The following is a 15733-nucleotide window of genomic DNA, read 5'->3' on the forward strand; positions in this document are numbered from 1 at the left end:
ATGTACCTTAGGTCTGTGGCCTATGTGTAGGTTCTACAACACCACAGATGTACCTGTACCCTGCTACTCATTTTTGCTTTTTATTAACACTTTTTAAAATATATTCTAATAGTGACATTTTCTATTTTTCCCTCGGCTTTTCCCCCTTTCTTCACCTTTCCTATCTTTAGGCTGAGGTCCCACATTGTGGAAACGCAGCTTTTTGTTGCAAATGTTGCTACGTTTTTTTAAGCCAAAGCCAAGAATGGCTACAAAAGGAATGGGAAATTGGAGGAATTGGAGGTTCTTATACTTCTCTCTCCTGCTTAACCCACTACTGCCCTTGGCTCAAAAAAACTGCAGCAAAATCTGCAACAAAGCCTCGTTTCTGCAACATGTGTACATGAGGGTGTTATAATTGTAAGGATTCATTTGGGTCCCTTTAGCATTTTCTCTGTTACTGATTTATTATTTTCTCCATGTTTAATCTCAGTTTCTCATTAAGGAACTCAAACCAGCAACAGTGCATTGTAGGACACATTATACTGAGCACCATCATAACTTTAGACAATCTAGTAGAAACACCATGTTCTTAAAAAACAGTGCTAAAAATCTGCAAATGAGGCTGAAGTGCAGCATGGCTGGTATTTTATTGAGTTTCCTTGTGGCAGACTCCCCTGTAAATGCCTCTTCCGATTTTATATCAATGTGGGTCACAGCCAACACTTGAAGCTGGATGTGGCTCAGCAGGTACAAAGGTATCCTTTCTGTGAATTGATGACCATCACGGAACTGTATATAACATACAGGGCCACACTAATGTTTTGGAAAACAGTAATTTTATGCCCCTGGCCTACAAGTCCACACCTAGTTAGTATGGCTGGTCTGAGGAGCTGCTGACTGACATTGTATGCTGCTATTTAGTCTGTGATCTACAAGTACAGCCAGGCCCTTCTCTACAAAAGAGATATGAGAGAAATGAAATCTGGAGATTATTAGTAAACAGGTGCATAACTTTTTTTTCACATATTTAATATTCCAAATTAAACCTTGTTTCACAAGTGGATGCCCATACATAGGTTCATACTAACATCTCCTAACCTTTGTTCTGGTTTGTTGGAGGACCAGAACAACGTAAAGGCAGACCGCAAAAATAGTGGTTACACATGTAATCCAATGGATGCCGTTCACTATAATGGGGCTCAATGGGTGTCCGTTGTTTTACAACTGAAACCGGCAGAGGAAAAATTCTGTGCCAAAAAGAATGGCCTTCATGCCTTGCATTGCATTTACATTTATTATGCGTTTTTGACAATTTTTAGGACATATCAGAAGAGGACTGTGGCCTATGATGTGACACTAAGCATCAAAAAATTGCCATAAAGTTGCTCTATGTGTTGGGGTTTTTTTTATTAATAAAATCCAAGCCAGCAAGTAGGTGATGGAGGTGAGACTGGATAGTCAAAAACTGCAAGATTACTTATTTAGCATTAGACACTATGATAAATCTGGCTTAGTTTGAGACTAACTAGTCTAAGTTTTCACTGTCTTACTTTTAGACCATATTAGTAAACCTGCCTCAGGTTGGCTTGTACTTGTAATCATCTTCCATGGACTGCACTGCACTACATACAATACTAACCATACTACTTATCACATACTCGTTATGTCTCCCTTATAACTGGTACCTTTCATATCTATGGATATGGTCCTTGAGCCACTTTTCAAACCAATTGCAAACTATGCTTTACAAGCCAGTAGAACTTATTTTACCTATTGAGGTCCGGTGTTTGATGGGTGAAATGCATTTGAAAAGTCCAAACCACGATAGGGTAAATCTATCAAAAACTGCATCTCAGAATTCTGGCTTCCAAAAGTCACAAAATGGTTTTTGGGCCATTTTAGTTATTTGCACAATCTTTTTGTAACATTTTGCATTTAATACCACTTTCTTCGCTTTGGAAAAGTGGATGCACTAGTGGGCATGGGTGATGTTCACCAGATTTATTAAGCATAGCTTTTTAAAAAGCCATAAAATTTGCTTCAGTCTCGCTCCAGTAGGTTTGTGGCATAGAAAATTGAGCAACTTCTCAGAATAGAAATGTTAGACTTGTTGGCATGCCTAAGACGTCAAAAATTGTGTAATGTATGAAAAGTCTCCCCCTATATCCTCACCCACTCCTCAGTCCAGACTTCTACTCAAGTCTTCATAAAAAAATCAGGTTTGTCTGACAACTTCTGAGCTTAGTAAAACCATGTTCTCTGTCACTTATAATATCATTTTCAAAGTATGTTATTGATGTCATTGTTATTGATAGCTCTGTCACCTTGAAGTTGTGGTCATGGCACCCTCGGTTTCACAGTTTGACTCTATTCAATAATAATAATGTAAGAGTTGCAAGGTGTCATGGCGATTTTTGGTCACATTCAAAATTTCAACATAGCCCTGGACTTAGGTAGGCTAATACCTTTTCTCCTTTTAGATATTAAATGTCTTTATGATTTTCACTCCGTCTCAGGTGATCCTGGAGTTTGGCTTGTTCCTCACAGTCCTGATCTTAGCCGGGGACGTGAAAAAGAGAATAAGGATCCATCCCCGAAGGTGCAACGTAGGAGAAGTGTGAAGATCAGTAGTGCTGCTCTGGAACCTGCACAGTGGCAGGATGAGCGGGCACAAATCATTTGCAGCGCCAGTGACTTGAAATGTATGGATGAATTCTTGCTGAAAAAGGTGAGGTACTTTAGGGTACACAGAGGCTCTTAAAGGATAAATCCATAGTTATATTTTAGTTAGGTATTTATGTGTGCATGTGAATCGGTGTGTCCATTACCGAGATTGCTGTTTTTGTCTATTTGTAAATGAGTTATGTGGAACCACGAGGGGGTTGTCATAACTGCAAAGAATTAAGCATGCCTTCATTGTTTCAAAGAGCATATTGACAAAAATGACAGCAGAGGCACTGATACTCAAGATGGATCTCAGTTTGATTCAGATGACCCTAACCTATCTGTAGTTCTGGGTTCTGATGACAGACTCCCTATAAAGGGTGTACAGTTTGGTCCACACTCACACCAACCTTCTCTACCTTGAGTTCGTACTATGCAGATGTTATAAAGTGATTACAAATTGACAAGTTTATCAATTCATCTGTCAGTTGCTGACCTTATTGGTGATTTAATTTAAGGAATTGTCAAGAATCTGAATTTGAGAATCCATTTTCATATGCCAATTTTGGAAATTCCGTTTAAAGATATTAATGAATTTTACGACGTGGTTAAAGTGGAGAGCAGTTATAAAGAGTGCCTGTCATTCTGGAGGACCTTATAAGACGTCCCAGTCATTTGTGCAATAATTAAGACAACCCTTCAGGCCCCTCTTTACTCATCCTCAAGCTCAGTATTTGTGCGCCAGTTTCTTGGTGATCATCTTTCCCTCACTGTTGCTTTATCGTCATTCTATTCTTGTTGTACAGGAAATTATTTCTCCATGCCCTGGCTTTATGGTGAGTCAGCGATTGGCTGTGGCCTATATACACAGGTCTTTCTGTGGAGGGGAAGCAGCAGTGAGACAAGGGGATGCTCTGTGTCTCAGACTACCTTAGGCTTCCTGTAGACACTGCCGTTAAACTAGAGTTACAGATCACAGCTCTGAATGGGGTGTTTCTTTTTTCAATAGGCTTCTCTATAGGACGCGACCATGTATAAGAAAACTATTATTCTAGCATTCTTAATGCATATATGCTAATGTTTTACTCTTCTCTTCTTTTATTTTTCTTTTTTTTTTTCTTGCAGATCGGTGATCTGGATTCAGAAGATGGAAAGAAGGATTCCATGGTTGATGTTCTTTTCAAAAGAGCTTTAAAAGAATTCCGCCAAAACATTTTCAGCCTCTACTCCAGTTCACTTATGGTAACCATCCTGAGAGTTTGTGCAGATGCTGAATGTTGTAAAAACTGTCTCCCATTGTTCTTTTTCCTTAATAATTGCCAAGTTATGAAATTTTAAGGATACATTTTCCTTTGTCATGTAGACAATACCTTTAAATATGTATTTGGGTACCTGCATTATGTGACTGTTTTAAGTCCTTTAGAGTTCAGTGGGTGTTCACTGGGACCTATGTTAGTTCTTTCACCTGTTCTCTCAATGCTAGTGTGCCTAGCTTTGTCCTCACTCTCACCCTGCCATAGCCATGCAAGCCATAAAAGAAAACCGCTCAGGCGTTTCCCTCAATGATAACATCTTGTGTCTGTTAGGCTCAAGTCATATACAGTTTAACTACAATGTGTGTTCTGGCATACAGTAAGCTGAACAAGAATTCCTCAGCATTCCTTTATTACTGCAGTATATATACAGCATGGTATAGAAAAGTCTTTTTTTTTTTCTCACAATGGGAGCACAGTTGGGTATATGCCTCCAGAAATACTCACCCGTGTATGCCATCATCAGAAGGAAAATGCAATTAATAAATTAGCATTATGCTCTGTTAACAAGTCAGGTTACGCTAGGTTCACACCTGCGTTCAGGGTCTCCGTTCTATGGTTTCCGTCTTCTGCATGCCAGAAGACGGAAACCATAGACCGGGTCCGGCCGTGAGCAGCGGTGAGCGTTTTAGGCTCTCCGCCGCTAAACCGTTTTTTTTTTTTATCTGGACACAGAGTACTGCATGTCCGACTCTGTGTCCGGATTATAAAACCCGGTTTCGCGGCGGAGAGCGCAAAACGCTCACCGCCACTCACGGCCGGACAGCTTTCTCACCCATTCAAATGAATGGGTGAGAAAGCCTCCTGCAGGTTTCCGTCTCCTGCCTCTGTTTTAGGCAGGAAACGGAAACCTGAAGTACGGAGACCTGGGCACAGATGTGAACGAGCACTTACTGATTACACATGCTAATAAAATAAAGTTGTGAAAAGGAGCCTTAAATGCAGTCTGTTGAATATTGCTTATACTATCTCATGTAAAAGGGAGAAGATGGAAAAAGCATCCGATACAGGGACCTTGGAGCACTGTTTGAGCAGATCCTAGACAAGACCATGAAGCAACATCAACAAAGAAGTTGGAACGAGTCCCCAGTCCGAGTTTGGATCAATACATTCAAGGTTTTCCTAGATGAATTTGTCACTGAATATAAACCCCTGAATTATACCCCGGGAAAGGTGATTATTGTATGGATGAATGAAGAAGCTTATGCTGGCCATGTAAAACAGGATCTCATTTTAATTATGCATATTTGTATGTTATTTCTTACAAGACCCAAAAAACAGAAAGAAAAAAAAGACGGAAAAAAGAATCAGATATTGTAAGTAATTGCCATTTGGTTTGCTTAGGACATCCATATTTTCCTCATATTTTTTATTCCTTTCTTTTTTGCTTTCCATATATTTATATATATTATTCATATTTCCCATATTGTATAGGATTCTGCCTCTGAGCTCTCATTACCTTCCCAGCTCTCGCTCATGTTTACATTTTTTCTCCTTGGTTTTTCTATTCTCCCGCTTCAGGTTGAGGAACACAATGGTCATATATTTAAAGCCACTCAGTACAACATTCCCACTTACTGCGAGTTCTGTTCATCTCTTATCTGGATCATGGACCGAGCTGCTGTTTGTAAATGTAAGATTTAATCAGACAGTAAAAAGTCATATAAAACCTGATATAAATACTGCACTGTAAATTGTTGCTAGATGAGCGGAAGCGGTTACTAACCCGGTGCTCTGTTTTAGTATGTAGATTTGCCTGTCATAAGAAATGCTGCTCCCAGATCACCATACCCTGCAGTAAAAAGGTAAACTTTATATAACTGTATACGTAATTTATACTAGTGGCATAAACATTTGTGTACTATATATAGAAAAAGAATGATAATGATAGTGGTAAAGCTCCAATCTGTTATTACGTGGGGAATGTAAGTATAGTACATTGTACGAAGTAGTTTTCTGAACTCTTGAAAGAAGTTCACTTTTGCATAGGAAATGCATAGCCAGTAGATGCTTTTCCTGGTTCTGTGAGGTAGCGCAGCGATCGTTGGGGCAGATGTTCCTCTAGGACAACTGTTTTAATCATACAAAATGTGCAACCTGCAAACATCTTCAACATAGACCAGTAATAGAAACTAGAACTAAGATGGTTTGTGATCATATGAAAGGATCAGCACAAATAGCAGTGCACCCTGCCACATACCCTCCATATAACGGGTGCAATGAGTGCACAATATAGGAGTAAATCATTTAAGAAAAGGAGTGTGTGTCACCCATACCACGTTGTTTTTTTCCTATTAGTATGACCACGAGCTGTCCAATCGTCACTTTGGGGTGGAATTGTCACGTCTCACCAATGAAGATCGGACGGTTCCTGTGCTGTTGGAGAAGCTTATCAGTTACATTGAAATGCATGGCTTGTATACAGAGGGCATATACAGGAAGCCAGGGTCCACTAATAAGATTCGTGAATTACGGCAGAACCTCGACACAGGTGAGAGGCTTTTGCTGTTCTCAGTTATCAGTCTGTTCTATTAGCCTTGGCTGATCATCATGGAACCAGATTATTTCTGGTAAAAGAATGACGGCCATCTTTGCAAAGTAAAGAAATGAATAATAATTAAGATGGAGATTTAGAAAACAAAATACTGTGCTATTATTATTGTATACCCCACTTGAGTACTTTAACGCTAAGGCCCCATGTTGTGGAAACCAGAGATTTTGCTGCTGTTTTTTGAACCAGAGCCAGGGGTGGAATAAGCAGAGGATATATATATATATATATGTGCTCCCTATATATTTCCATTCCTTTTCTAGCCATTCTTGGCTTTGGCTTTAAAAAGTGTAGCAAAATCTGCAACAAAGAAAGCTGCATTTCTGTAAGGTGGGTCCTCAGTCTAGAAGAGTTTAATCCGAGCTCCAGCGATCAGAAGAACAGACTCAAAAGCGTCCCCAAGTGCCCCATGTTTATGGAGCAGTTATGTACATTAATGGCTTCTGCACCATTCAGTCTGTAACTTTGCATTCTTTAAAAGTTATCCACTTTCTTGTCCTCCATGCTGCTTTTTTGTTTAGAAACCCAGTCACTGTGGTTAATGTCCACCCACAACAATCTAGTTTGGTTTGCTGTAAAGGCATGCACAAGTGTTACATTTCCTATCTGTCCCATTTTATATATATTTTTATAGTGGGATTACCTTGCTAGCTACACTTACTATTTAATACTATTTTATAGGTTATTTTTGCTTCTCTGTTGTATTTTAACATGTCTTTGATAAGCCATCTTTATATTATGATATGTGGATATATTTTTTGGAGTGCTCCTAGTGAGTATACTGATATATGCCATATGTCCCCACTCAGTGGACGGAGGGCAGAACAGTGTCCTTTTGTCAGATGGTAACCAATGGTATAATTTTTTCAGTCTGTAAAGTGAAGCACAGTAGACTGCAGCTTAGTGTAGGTTGGCCACCATGTGCGGTCTACCATTTTTAACATTGTGATCTGTTACCCAAATATATATGGCTTATAGGCATAGCATGATGTGTACAGTGCCTTAGACCGACGAGATGTCTTTAAAGAAACCACTGTCTTATTTCAGGCTACATTTTTATAATAGGGATAACATAAAGAGCTGTACACGAAAGTAATGCTGTCAGAAATATCCATGGCCATTATTCAGTCTTGTTTTTGTATATGTTTGTGCTGGTGTCTAATAACAATTTTTTGTAACAATATTACTTTTTTGTGTAATTTCTCTCTCTTACAGACATTGACAGTGTTAATCTGGATGACTACAATATCCACGTCATTGCCAGTGTATTCAAGCAGTGGTTGAGGGAACTTCCCAATCCTCTGATGACATTTGAACTCTATGAAGAGTTCCTCAGATCGATGGGTAAATTATGGTGGACATTTATGGGGGGAGGGGTAGAGTACATTAAATGTCATTTCGATTCTTGTCGCACCTTCTCCCAGTGTCTCTTTTTAGGCCCCTTCACACAGGCACAGAAGGGGCGGAATATGGCGCGGAATCCACATCATAATCCGCCCCCTCACAATGGTGGTCTATGGAGACCGCTAGCGTATTTTTTTTCTGCTAGCGGCATATTGCCGCTAGTGGGAAAAAAAGAAGCGTGCTGCCCTTTCTTTAGGCGGATTCCACGGCTCATTGAGCCATGGCGTCCGCCTCACGGCAGCAACCTCCGGAGTCCACCCATTCATTTGAGCCTACTGAGGAGGGAGAAGCGGCGACTGTCAGAAGCCACGACAGTCGTGGCAGGCGGATTTTGGCCTTAGAGTGATGCGGTTCTCCGCGTCACTCTCGGTGCCAAAATCTGCCCTTCCGCTCCCCGTGTGAACTAACCCTTTTTTTTTCTTTTTTTTTTAACATTTTGTTCAGCTTCTTGGTCTTGATTTTTGTCCCTTTCTTAAACCTAAGTACTGCCAATTCTGATTTCTGTATTTTTCAGTGTATCCCATCTTTATAAGCTACCTGAGACCAAAAAAATTGTTTTTCAGAAACTATGTATGCGTCAGACATGTACTATTCATTAGTGTTTTTATCTTGTCATTTTTATGTATTTAAGGTCTCGGGGAGAGGAAAGAAACCGTGCGAGGAGTGTACTCTGTAATAGACCAGCTCTCTCGGACACATCTCAGTACTTTGGAGAGACTTATCTTTCACCTTGTCAGGTTGCCACAATATTCATTTTGGAACTAATATTTAATGCTCTTTATTATCGCTATCAGCCTATTGATCAACATTTACCACTGATTTGTGATATTTTAGGATCGCTCAGCAGGAAGAAACTAATCGCATGTCTGCCAATGCACTGGCAATTGTATTTGCCCCATGTATTCTTCGTTGTCCCGACACTACAGATCCACTGCAGAGCGTACAGGACATTGGCAGGACTACAGCGTAAGATTTATCAGAATATTTTTTCTTCCTTTTCCCTATCACCAATAGTAAGACCATTTCTCCAGCAAGAAATGTAATTAATTTCATATATGTTTAATCCAAGTACTTAACAAATACCCAAGATTTCTATGATCAATGTAATCTAGTTGCCTGGAAGTATTCACATTCTACCAGTTATCTTATGTAAAGTAAAGGTCATCTCTGCACCACCATCAATAATACTGATCCTTTACCTGTCCCATTGTTTTTTCTGCTTGTCTTGGTTTAGTTGTGTGGAGCTGATAGTTGTGGAGCAAATGAATAAATATAAAGCACGTCTGAAGGATATCAACAGTCTAGAATTTGCAGAGAACAAAGCCAAGAGTCGCTTGTCCTTAATCCGCAGGTCCATGGTAAGAAAATGCGGGCTCTATTGGGTGAAGCGGGACAACGCCATCACAACTAACACACTCAGACTTGCCCTTTCTACTCACCATCTTCTCGGCTACTCTCCTGCTTCTAACCTTCTGCTTTCCTTTCATCTCCTTTTTCAATCCAGAAACCTGTACTAATTGCAGTTAGATTTATGAGCATAAATCGCAGCACCCTGCCGGTATGTATACTAAGATCGGGCTGTCTGTGACGCTCATTTGTTGTGTCCCCATTAACACAAGCGCACTCACTGTTCTATGTTCACTTGAACAACGTGTTTTGTCCTCATCTTGACATTAGTCTCATTATAAAGAGTCACTTATTAACCTGCCTTAGAGGACATGAAATGTCTTTTCCAGGGTACACACAAGCCATTCTATTTGATTTACATCCTTTGTGCATGGTTCTTCATTCACAAATCACATTTATTCCGAAACAACCACTATCTGAATTGGATTTCATGTGTCCCATAATGTTTACCACTGTTTTTGTTTTATCAGTTCATGTACATAATTTTCTGTAAAACAACTCATTGTAATGTTAACATTTTAGCATTAAACTGCAAGGGGGAGTGGGGGTAAGGAATGGAAGAAATTAGAAGACATTGCGTCAGAGATCTCTTGTAATCTTTGTATTGTCGCTTGTACTTTCTTACACCTTCAATAACTGTTGTCAAACACTTCTTTGTTTGATAGCCGAGCATGCATAAGTGCATAAGAGTCCATATGTTCTCAATAGGTAGAGGGCAGTAATAATACAAATTCAACATGTCTGACCCTTCTGTCCCCCTAACATCACTATAAACATTATACTGTAGATGGTTGCCCTAGTCCTCAGAAATCAATAGGATTCAGCCAACATTCATTTCCATGATGGGGACCGGTATTTCAAAATAAACCTGGACTCGGCTTGCTCAAAGAATGTAAATTTGTCAATAAAACTAAAGAATTGCACTGTAAGGTGCTGATGAGCTGAGTATTACTTCTTAATGCCATAGCATGCTCTAAAATAGCATGTAATTCATTCTTAGCCTTTTAAATGTTTTTATTGACTGAAGTGGGTTGTGGTGATGCCCTGAAGCAGGCAGCTGTACACTGGGGCGAATCTAGCCCCTCTGCGGCCCGAGGCAAACTATAGAAAGGCAAACCCACACGGCAAGTGCCCCCTCCCCCCCCCAGTATATAACCACCTTTTTGACCACCCCTCAGTATATGACCCCTTTTTACATTGGCCCCCATATAATATATGATCGCTTTGCCCTTTGCTCAGTATATGACCCCCCGACAGTAGCAGTCGATTAATAAATGAATGCCGACCTCCAGTTTATTCCATGAGGCAATTGCTCATGGAAGATGCGCCCCTGGCTGTACAACTAATTAAAGTATCTCTCTGCAGTCACTCTAGTGGTTTGTGCAGATTTACACCACCATACACATTAAATAGAATGAAAAGATTTGACTGACTTTCATCTAATGTGTATGGCCACCTTTAGCCTGGAAGAAGCTGACTGTCAGCCATATTGGCTCTCTCCTCCCTCTCTTCACTAACCCTGTCAGTCAGAGTAAAGAAACTTCTTCATTCATCTCACTATGCCGAGAGGAATTTGATGCACAAGTTAAAGGGGCTCTATCATTGTAAAAAGTCATTTTTAACTAATCACATCCTTGCATAGTCTTTCGAAAGGTCAAATTCCACACCTGCCTACCTTTTTCCAATGATAGAGCCCCTTTAAGAATTGAGTGCACAACTGAGGGAGGAAGTAACTTGCTTCTTCTACTCCGGTCTTAGACTAAACATAGCTGGCAGCCAGACAATGTACTACAATGTGACACATTTTTATGACATGAATCTCAGTTGTCTGTGGACTAAAGACACTCCCCATATTGCTTTTCTCATGTCTTTGACCAAGTTTAAAAACTGATTTAGAAAATGACTCATTAGTCTTACATTATATTGTGTATCTCATATTTTGCTGTAACACTCTGTTTTCGCCACCCTTGACATGTGCAACTGAAGTATAATGGCTTCTTTTACCAAATAATTGTACACAGAAAAATGGCGTCTTTCTTTATAAAACTGAACAAAGGACTATCAAATACTGTATATTTCATTGCCATGAGAAACAGCCTATTGTATTCAGCACCTGGAGGGTACTCGCATGTGGCCTAGTTTTCTACAACAGTAAAATTCTTTATTATTCCCTAACGATAAATGTAAATCTGGCAAACATATGCCAAGAAAACCCGCCTTTACACTGCTTGTGAAACTATTTGTATTCACACTTTGCTCTTTATTCAGGGAAAAGGACGACTTCGCTCAAATCTGAGCCCCGTTATTTCAGGGCGTTCCCCTGTGCCAGATGCAGCTAGTGACCACGGGTTATCCACTATTCCTTCTGAAGATGAGTCTTCAGAGCAGAAGGAAGCAGCCATGCAACAAGAAGAAAGAGTACTGGCTCAGCAAATAGAGACTCTGCAAAAGGAGAAGTGAGTGGTGAACCACAATGCAATGTTTCTAATATGTCGCAATATAGATGACCCTCCTGAACGGAAATGTGAATGCAGATTTGAACCTAGCCTTATCGTGAAAAAAGTTTTGAACATGCACAACTCATCTGTTTGTAAAAAATGTATGTTAAGAGGGTAGCCTGAGGTACAAAAAAAACTGATACAAACATAACAAACGTGGTCTGAACATAGCCCTCTGGTCCCTTCAGAAAGCCATATTTGGGCCAACAAATACAATCTGCGTTCTGATCATATATACTGGTCCAGCAGTAGGGCATATGAACTAAACTTACAGCATCATCCTGATGTACGAAGCTGAACTACAATGACTGTGCCTTCCTGCACTCACATTTTGCTGCGGCTTGCTTACAGATTTCCTCTTGCAAATTGCAGAGTTTGAGAATTGCAAGTGCATCCATTAATTGACCGCGGTGGGTTTTATTAATGTTAGCCATGTCTAGATGGATTTGATAAATGAAGCTTGTATATCTCCAGAAAGCAGATCAAACACTTTAAACCCATCCCTCTACATGGTGAGTGGTATGGAGGTGGCTCAGGAGTTGAGCCCTTTCTGCACAAGGTGAATGTCAGCTATATTATACAGCAGACTCCCATCACTAAGAGCCACAATTGGTGAGAAGTCATAGTAATAGACCCCCCAGAGGAAAGGGAGAAAAAAATCAAAATGGTCGAATCCTCTCCCAAATAAAATGTAAAAAAAGAAGTTATCAAAATGTCACATATTCCCCAAATGGTATCAATATTAACTACAAGTTGTACTTCAAAAAGAGCACTTACAGAGATCCATACACAGAAATCTAAAAAGTTATGAGTGTCACAGTATGGAGCTGCTAAGGTAATAAAAGTAAAGATCACAGTGATCATACTGACCCACAGAATATAGATAATTTGTCATTTTTAGCGCGGAGTGAATGCTGTAGAAACTAAACCCATAAGAAGGTGGCACAGTTGTGCTTTCTTTACCATTTCAACCCATTCTGAATGTTTACAGCTTCCCAGCACATTCTATAGCCGGGGTAGGGAACCTTCAGCACTCCAGCTGCTGTGAAACTACAACTCCCAGCATGCTCCATTCACTTCCATGGGAGCTCCAAGAACAGCAGAGCCAGTATGAATGCTGGGAGTTGTAGTTTTGTAACAGCTGGAGAGCCGTACTTTCCTTACCCCTGTTCTATAGAATATTAATGGATCCATTATGAAGTACAAATAAATCCTAATATCTCATAAATCATCATGATTTTGGAAGGCAGGTAGCAAAAAAAATGTAAATGGCTACAGCAGGAAGGCGTTAAAGGAACACTAAACTTTAAAAAAAAAAAAAAAAAAAAAAACCTCACCTTGTCAGTAGGTAGGATTTTCTGTATAGTCAAGATACACACAGTCTTTGTAGATATATGCAAATGAATTGTTTGGTGCACTAGGGCAAGGTCTTGTATGTGGAAGCACATAGAGGTGACCACATGTGACAAGCATGGCCACGCCATGGATACACTAAATAGTTCATTTGCATACAGATTAAAAGATTAATGTGTCAAAGTTCAATGTTGCTGCTGAGAAAATGAGGTATGTTCATTATGTCATTACTGGACTGTATAAGAACATATAAGAGGCTTCCAAGTAGTTTTGGTAGGCCATGTTTAAGGCTAAGGCCACATAGATGGAGTCTGCTGTAGGATATTCACTGTTTTGTTTTTTTGGGGGGTTTTTGAGGGGGAGGGGTGTTGAGATTTAAATTTCATCCACTAAACTGGCAGTGTATGTGGACTACACCACGTGTGGCCCTGGCATAAGGTGTTTTTCCACCACAGACAGTTTTGGCATATCTACAAGATATGCTATAAACATCTGGTAGGTGGAAAACAAGCAAGCTTTGTATGGACAGCTGAATGCTCATTTGGTACTGTTCTTTGGTTGTTGTTTTTTTCTAGATTAATGGAGTTAAAGGGGTTGTCCAGAGTTTTCATTTTATGGCCATGAATATGAGATCAGTGCAGGAGAAATGGCCAGCCCCCACAAGGTTTAGCTATTCAAGGGTGCATCTGTAGTGTACAGTGCACAGAACCAGAAGCAGGGTAGCTCTGTACACTATTTCCATCCCCGAATCTGCTTAAAAAATGTGGAGATAAAAGTCCTGCAAGTAGGACTTTTCTCTCAGCATTTCTCAGGCAGAAACCTGATGGAGCCCATTGCCAATTTTTAGGCTAGGGCCCCACGTTACGGAAATGCAGTTTCTTTTGTTGCAGATTTTGTTGCGCTTTTTTGAGCCAAAGTTGAGAATGGCTTCAAAAAGAATGGGAAATATATAGAAAGTTCTTATCCTTCTACAATTTGCTCAATCCACTCTTGACTTTGGCTCAAAAAACCGCAACAAAATCTGTAACAAATAAAGCTGTGTTTCCATAATGTGGTGCCCAGGGGCGTAACTACCGTGGTAGCAGCAGTAGCAGCTGCCACAGGGCCCGGGCCATTAGGGGGCCCGGTGACAGCCGCTACCGCTGCGTTTTTTTTTTTTTAAAGTCCGTTACGGGCCCCATTCACTTGCCGATCCTGGCTGGGCCGGGATCGGCAAGTGACACCGCGGGGCCCACAGAGGCTATCATTATACTCGGGGGTCTTTGCAGACCCCCGAGTATAATGATCGGCGCACCGGGAGGGGTAAGGTAACATAAAAAACAGTGTTACTTACCTCTCCGCGATCCTGCCAGGCCTCCGTCATTTGTGTCTGACGTCTCTGACGTCACATGACCCAGGCCAGCTTCCCGGGTCATGTGACGTCTGACGTCATTAAAGCTGGACAAGAGCGGACAGGACAGCCGACAGGAACAGGTAAGCAACTGTCTCTGTTCTTTTAATGGTTTTAATCCCCCGGGTCTCCGATTATTATACTCTGGGGTCTTTTCAGACCCCAGAATATAATAAATGTTTATAGGTGTCCACAGTGGGACATATGGGGACACTATGGGGGATAATACTGTGTGTACATTGGACACTATAGGGGTTAATACTGTGTGTACATTGGACACTATAGGGGTTAATAATACTGTGTTCATTGGATACTATAGGGGTTAATACTGTGTGTGCATTGGACACTATAGGGGTTAATAATACTGTGTGTGCAGGGGACACTATAGGGGTTAATACTGTGTGTGCATTGGACACTATAGGGGTTTAATAATACTGTGTGTGCAGGGGACACTATAGGGGTTAATACTGTGTGTGCAGGGGACACTATAGGGGTTAATACTGTGTGTGCAGGGGACACTATAGGGGTTAATACTGTGTGTGCAGGGGACACTATAGGGGTTAATACTGTGTGTGCAGGGGACACTATAGGGGTTAATACTGTGTGTGCAGGGGACACTATTGGGGATAATACTGTGTGCAGGGCTTACTAAGGGACATAATAGAGTGCGGAGGAGGGGGTCAGTCGAGGTCTTCGGCATCGGTTTGGGGAGAGGGGGGCCCCATGTCAAAAGTTCGCCACGGGGCCCCGCCATTCCTAGTTACGCCACTGATGGTGCCTTAGCCTTAAGCAGATTAGGTCCCTAAGCAGACCCGAAGAATGGAAACCCAGGCGCAGATGTGCAAATAGGAGCTTATACCGGTATGTAATAATGTAATAACCGCGCCCGGCCTCTACTATTTATGGAACTATCTGCTTCCGGTTCTGTGTACGGTATAGTACAGGGACCAGATACGCCCCTGAGCAGCTTATCCTAAGGGTAGGCTACAAAAAAAACAACAACTCCTGAACAACCACTTTAAGGAAACAGACAAGCAATTCCCATAGACTATAACCTTCTTCCCATAAACTTCTTCTTCATTCAATCTCTCTGATGATCATGGGAGAGAGATCTAGGTCTTCTAATAGATATCAATGAAATGGTATTAACAAGCGTTTACAAAACTGAAAA

General features: G+C 40.8%; 1 protein-coding gene across 4 annotated transcripts in view; it reads left to right on the top strand.

Moving 5' to 3' along the window:
* The window catches only part of MYO9A (myosin IXA), a 102661-nt gene that overhangs the window by 72514 nt on the left and 14414 nt on the right, over positions 1-15733 (top strand). For 3 of the 4 annotated variants that reach the window (XM_075273650.1, XM_075273653.1, XM_075273652.1), the window contains 13 exons: positions 2499-2710; positions 3772-3888; positions 4941-5132; positions 5228-5275; positions 5481-5592; positions 5703-5764; positions 6258-6450; positions 7726-7854; positions 8546-8651; positions 8749-8880; positions 9149-9272; positions 9419-9472; positions 11590-11777. In XM_075273650.1, the coding sequence (XP_075129751.1) occupies positions 2499-2710; positions 3772-3888; positions 4941-5132; positions 5228-5275; positions 5481-5592; positions 5703-5764; positions 6258-6450; positions 7726-7854; positions 8546-8651; positions 8749-8880; positions 9149-9272; positions 9419-9472; positions 11590-11777 (1669 nt within the window). The remainder of the gene's footprint in view (positions 1-2498; positions 2711-3771; positions 3889-4940; positions 5133-5227; positions 5276-5480; positions 5593-5702; positions 5765-6257; positions 6451-7725; positions 7855-8545; positions 8652-8748; positions 8881-9148; positions 9273-9418; positions 9473-11589; positions 11778-15733) is intronic. The other variant, XM_075273651.1, reaches the window with a different exon arrangement.

Source organism: Leptodactylus fuscus, chromosome 5 (genome assembly GCF_031893055.1).
Source record: "Leptodactylus fuscus isolate aLepFus1 chromosome 5, aLepFus1.hap2, whole genome shotgun sequence".
NCBI classification, from domain to species: domain Eukaryota; kingdom Metazoa; phylum Chordata; class Amphibia; order Anura; family Leptodactylidae; genus Leptodactylus; species Leptodactylus fuscus.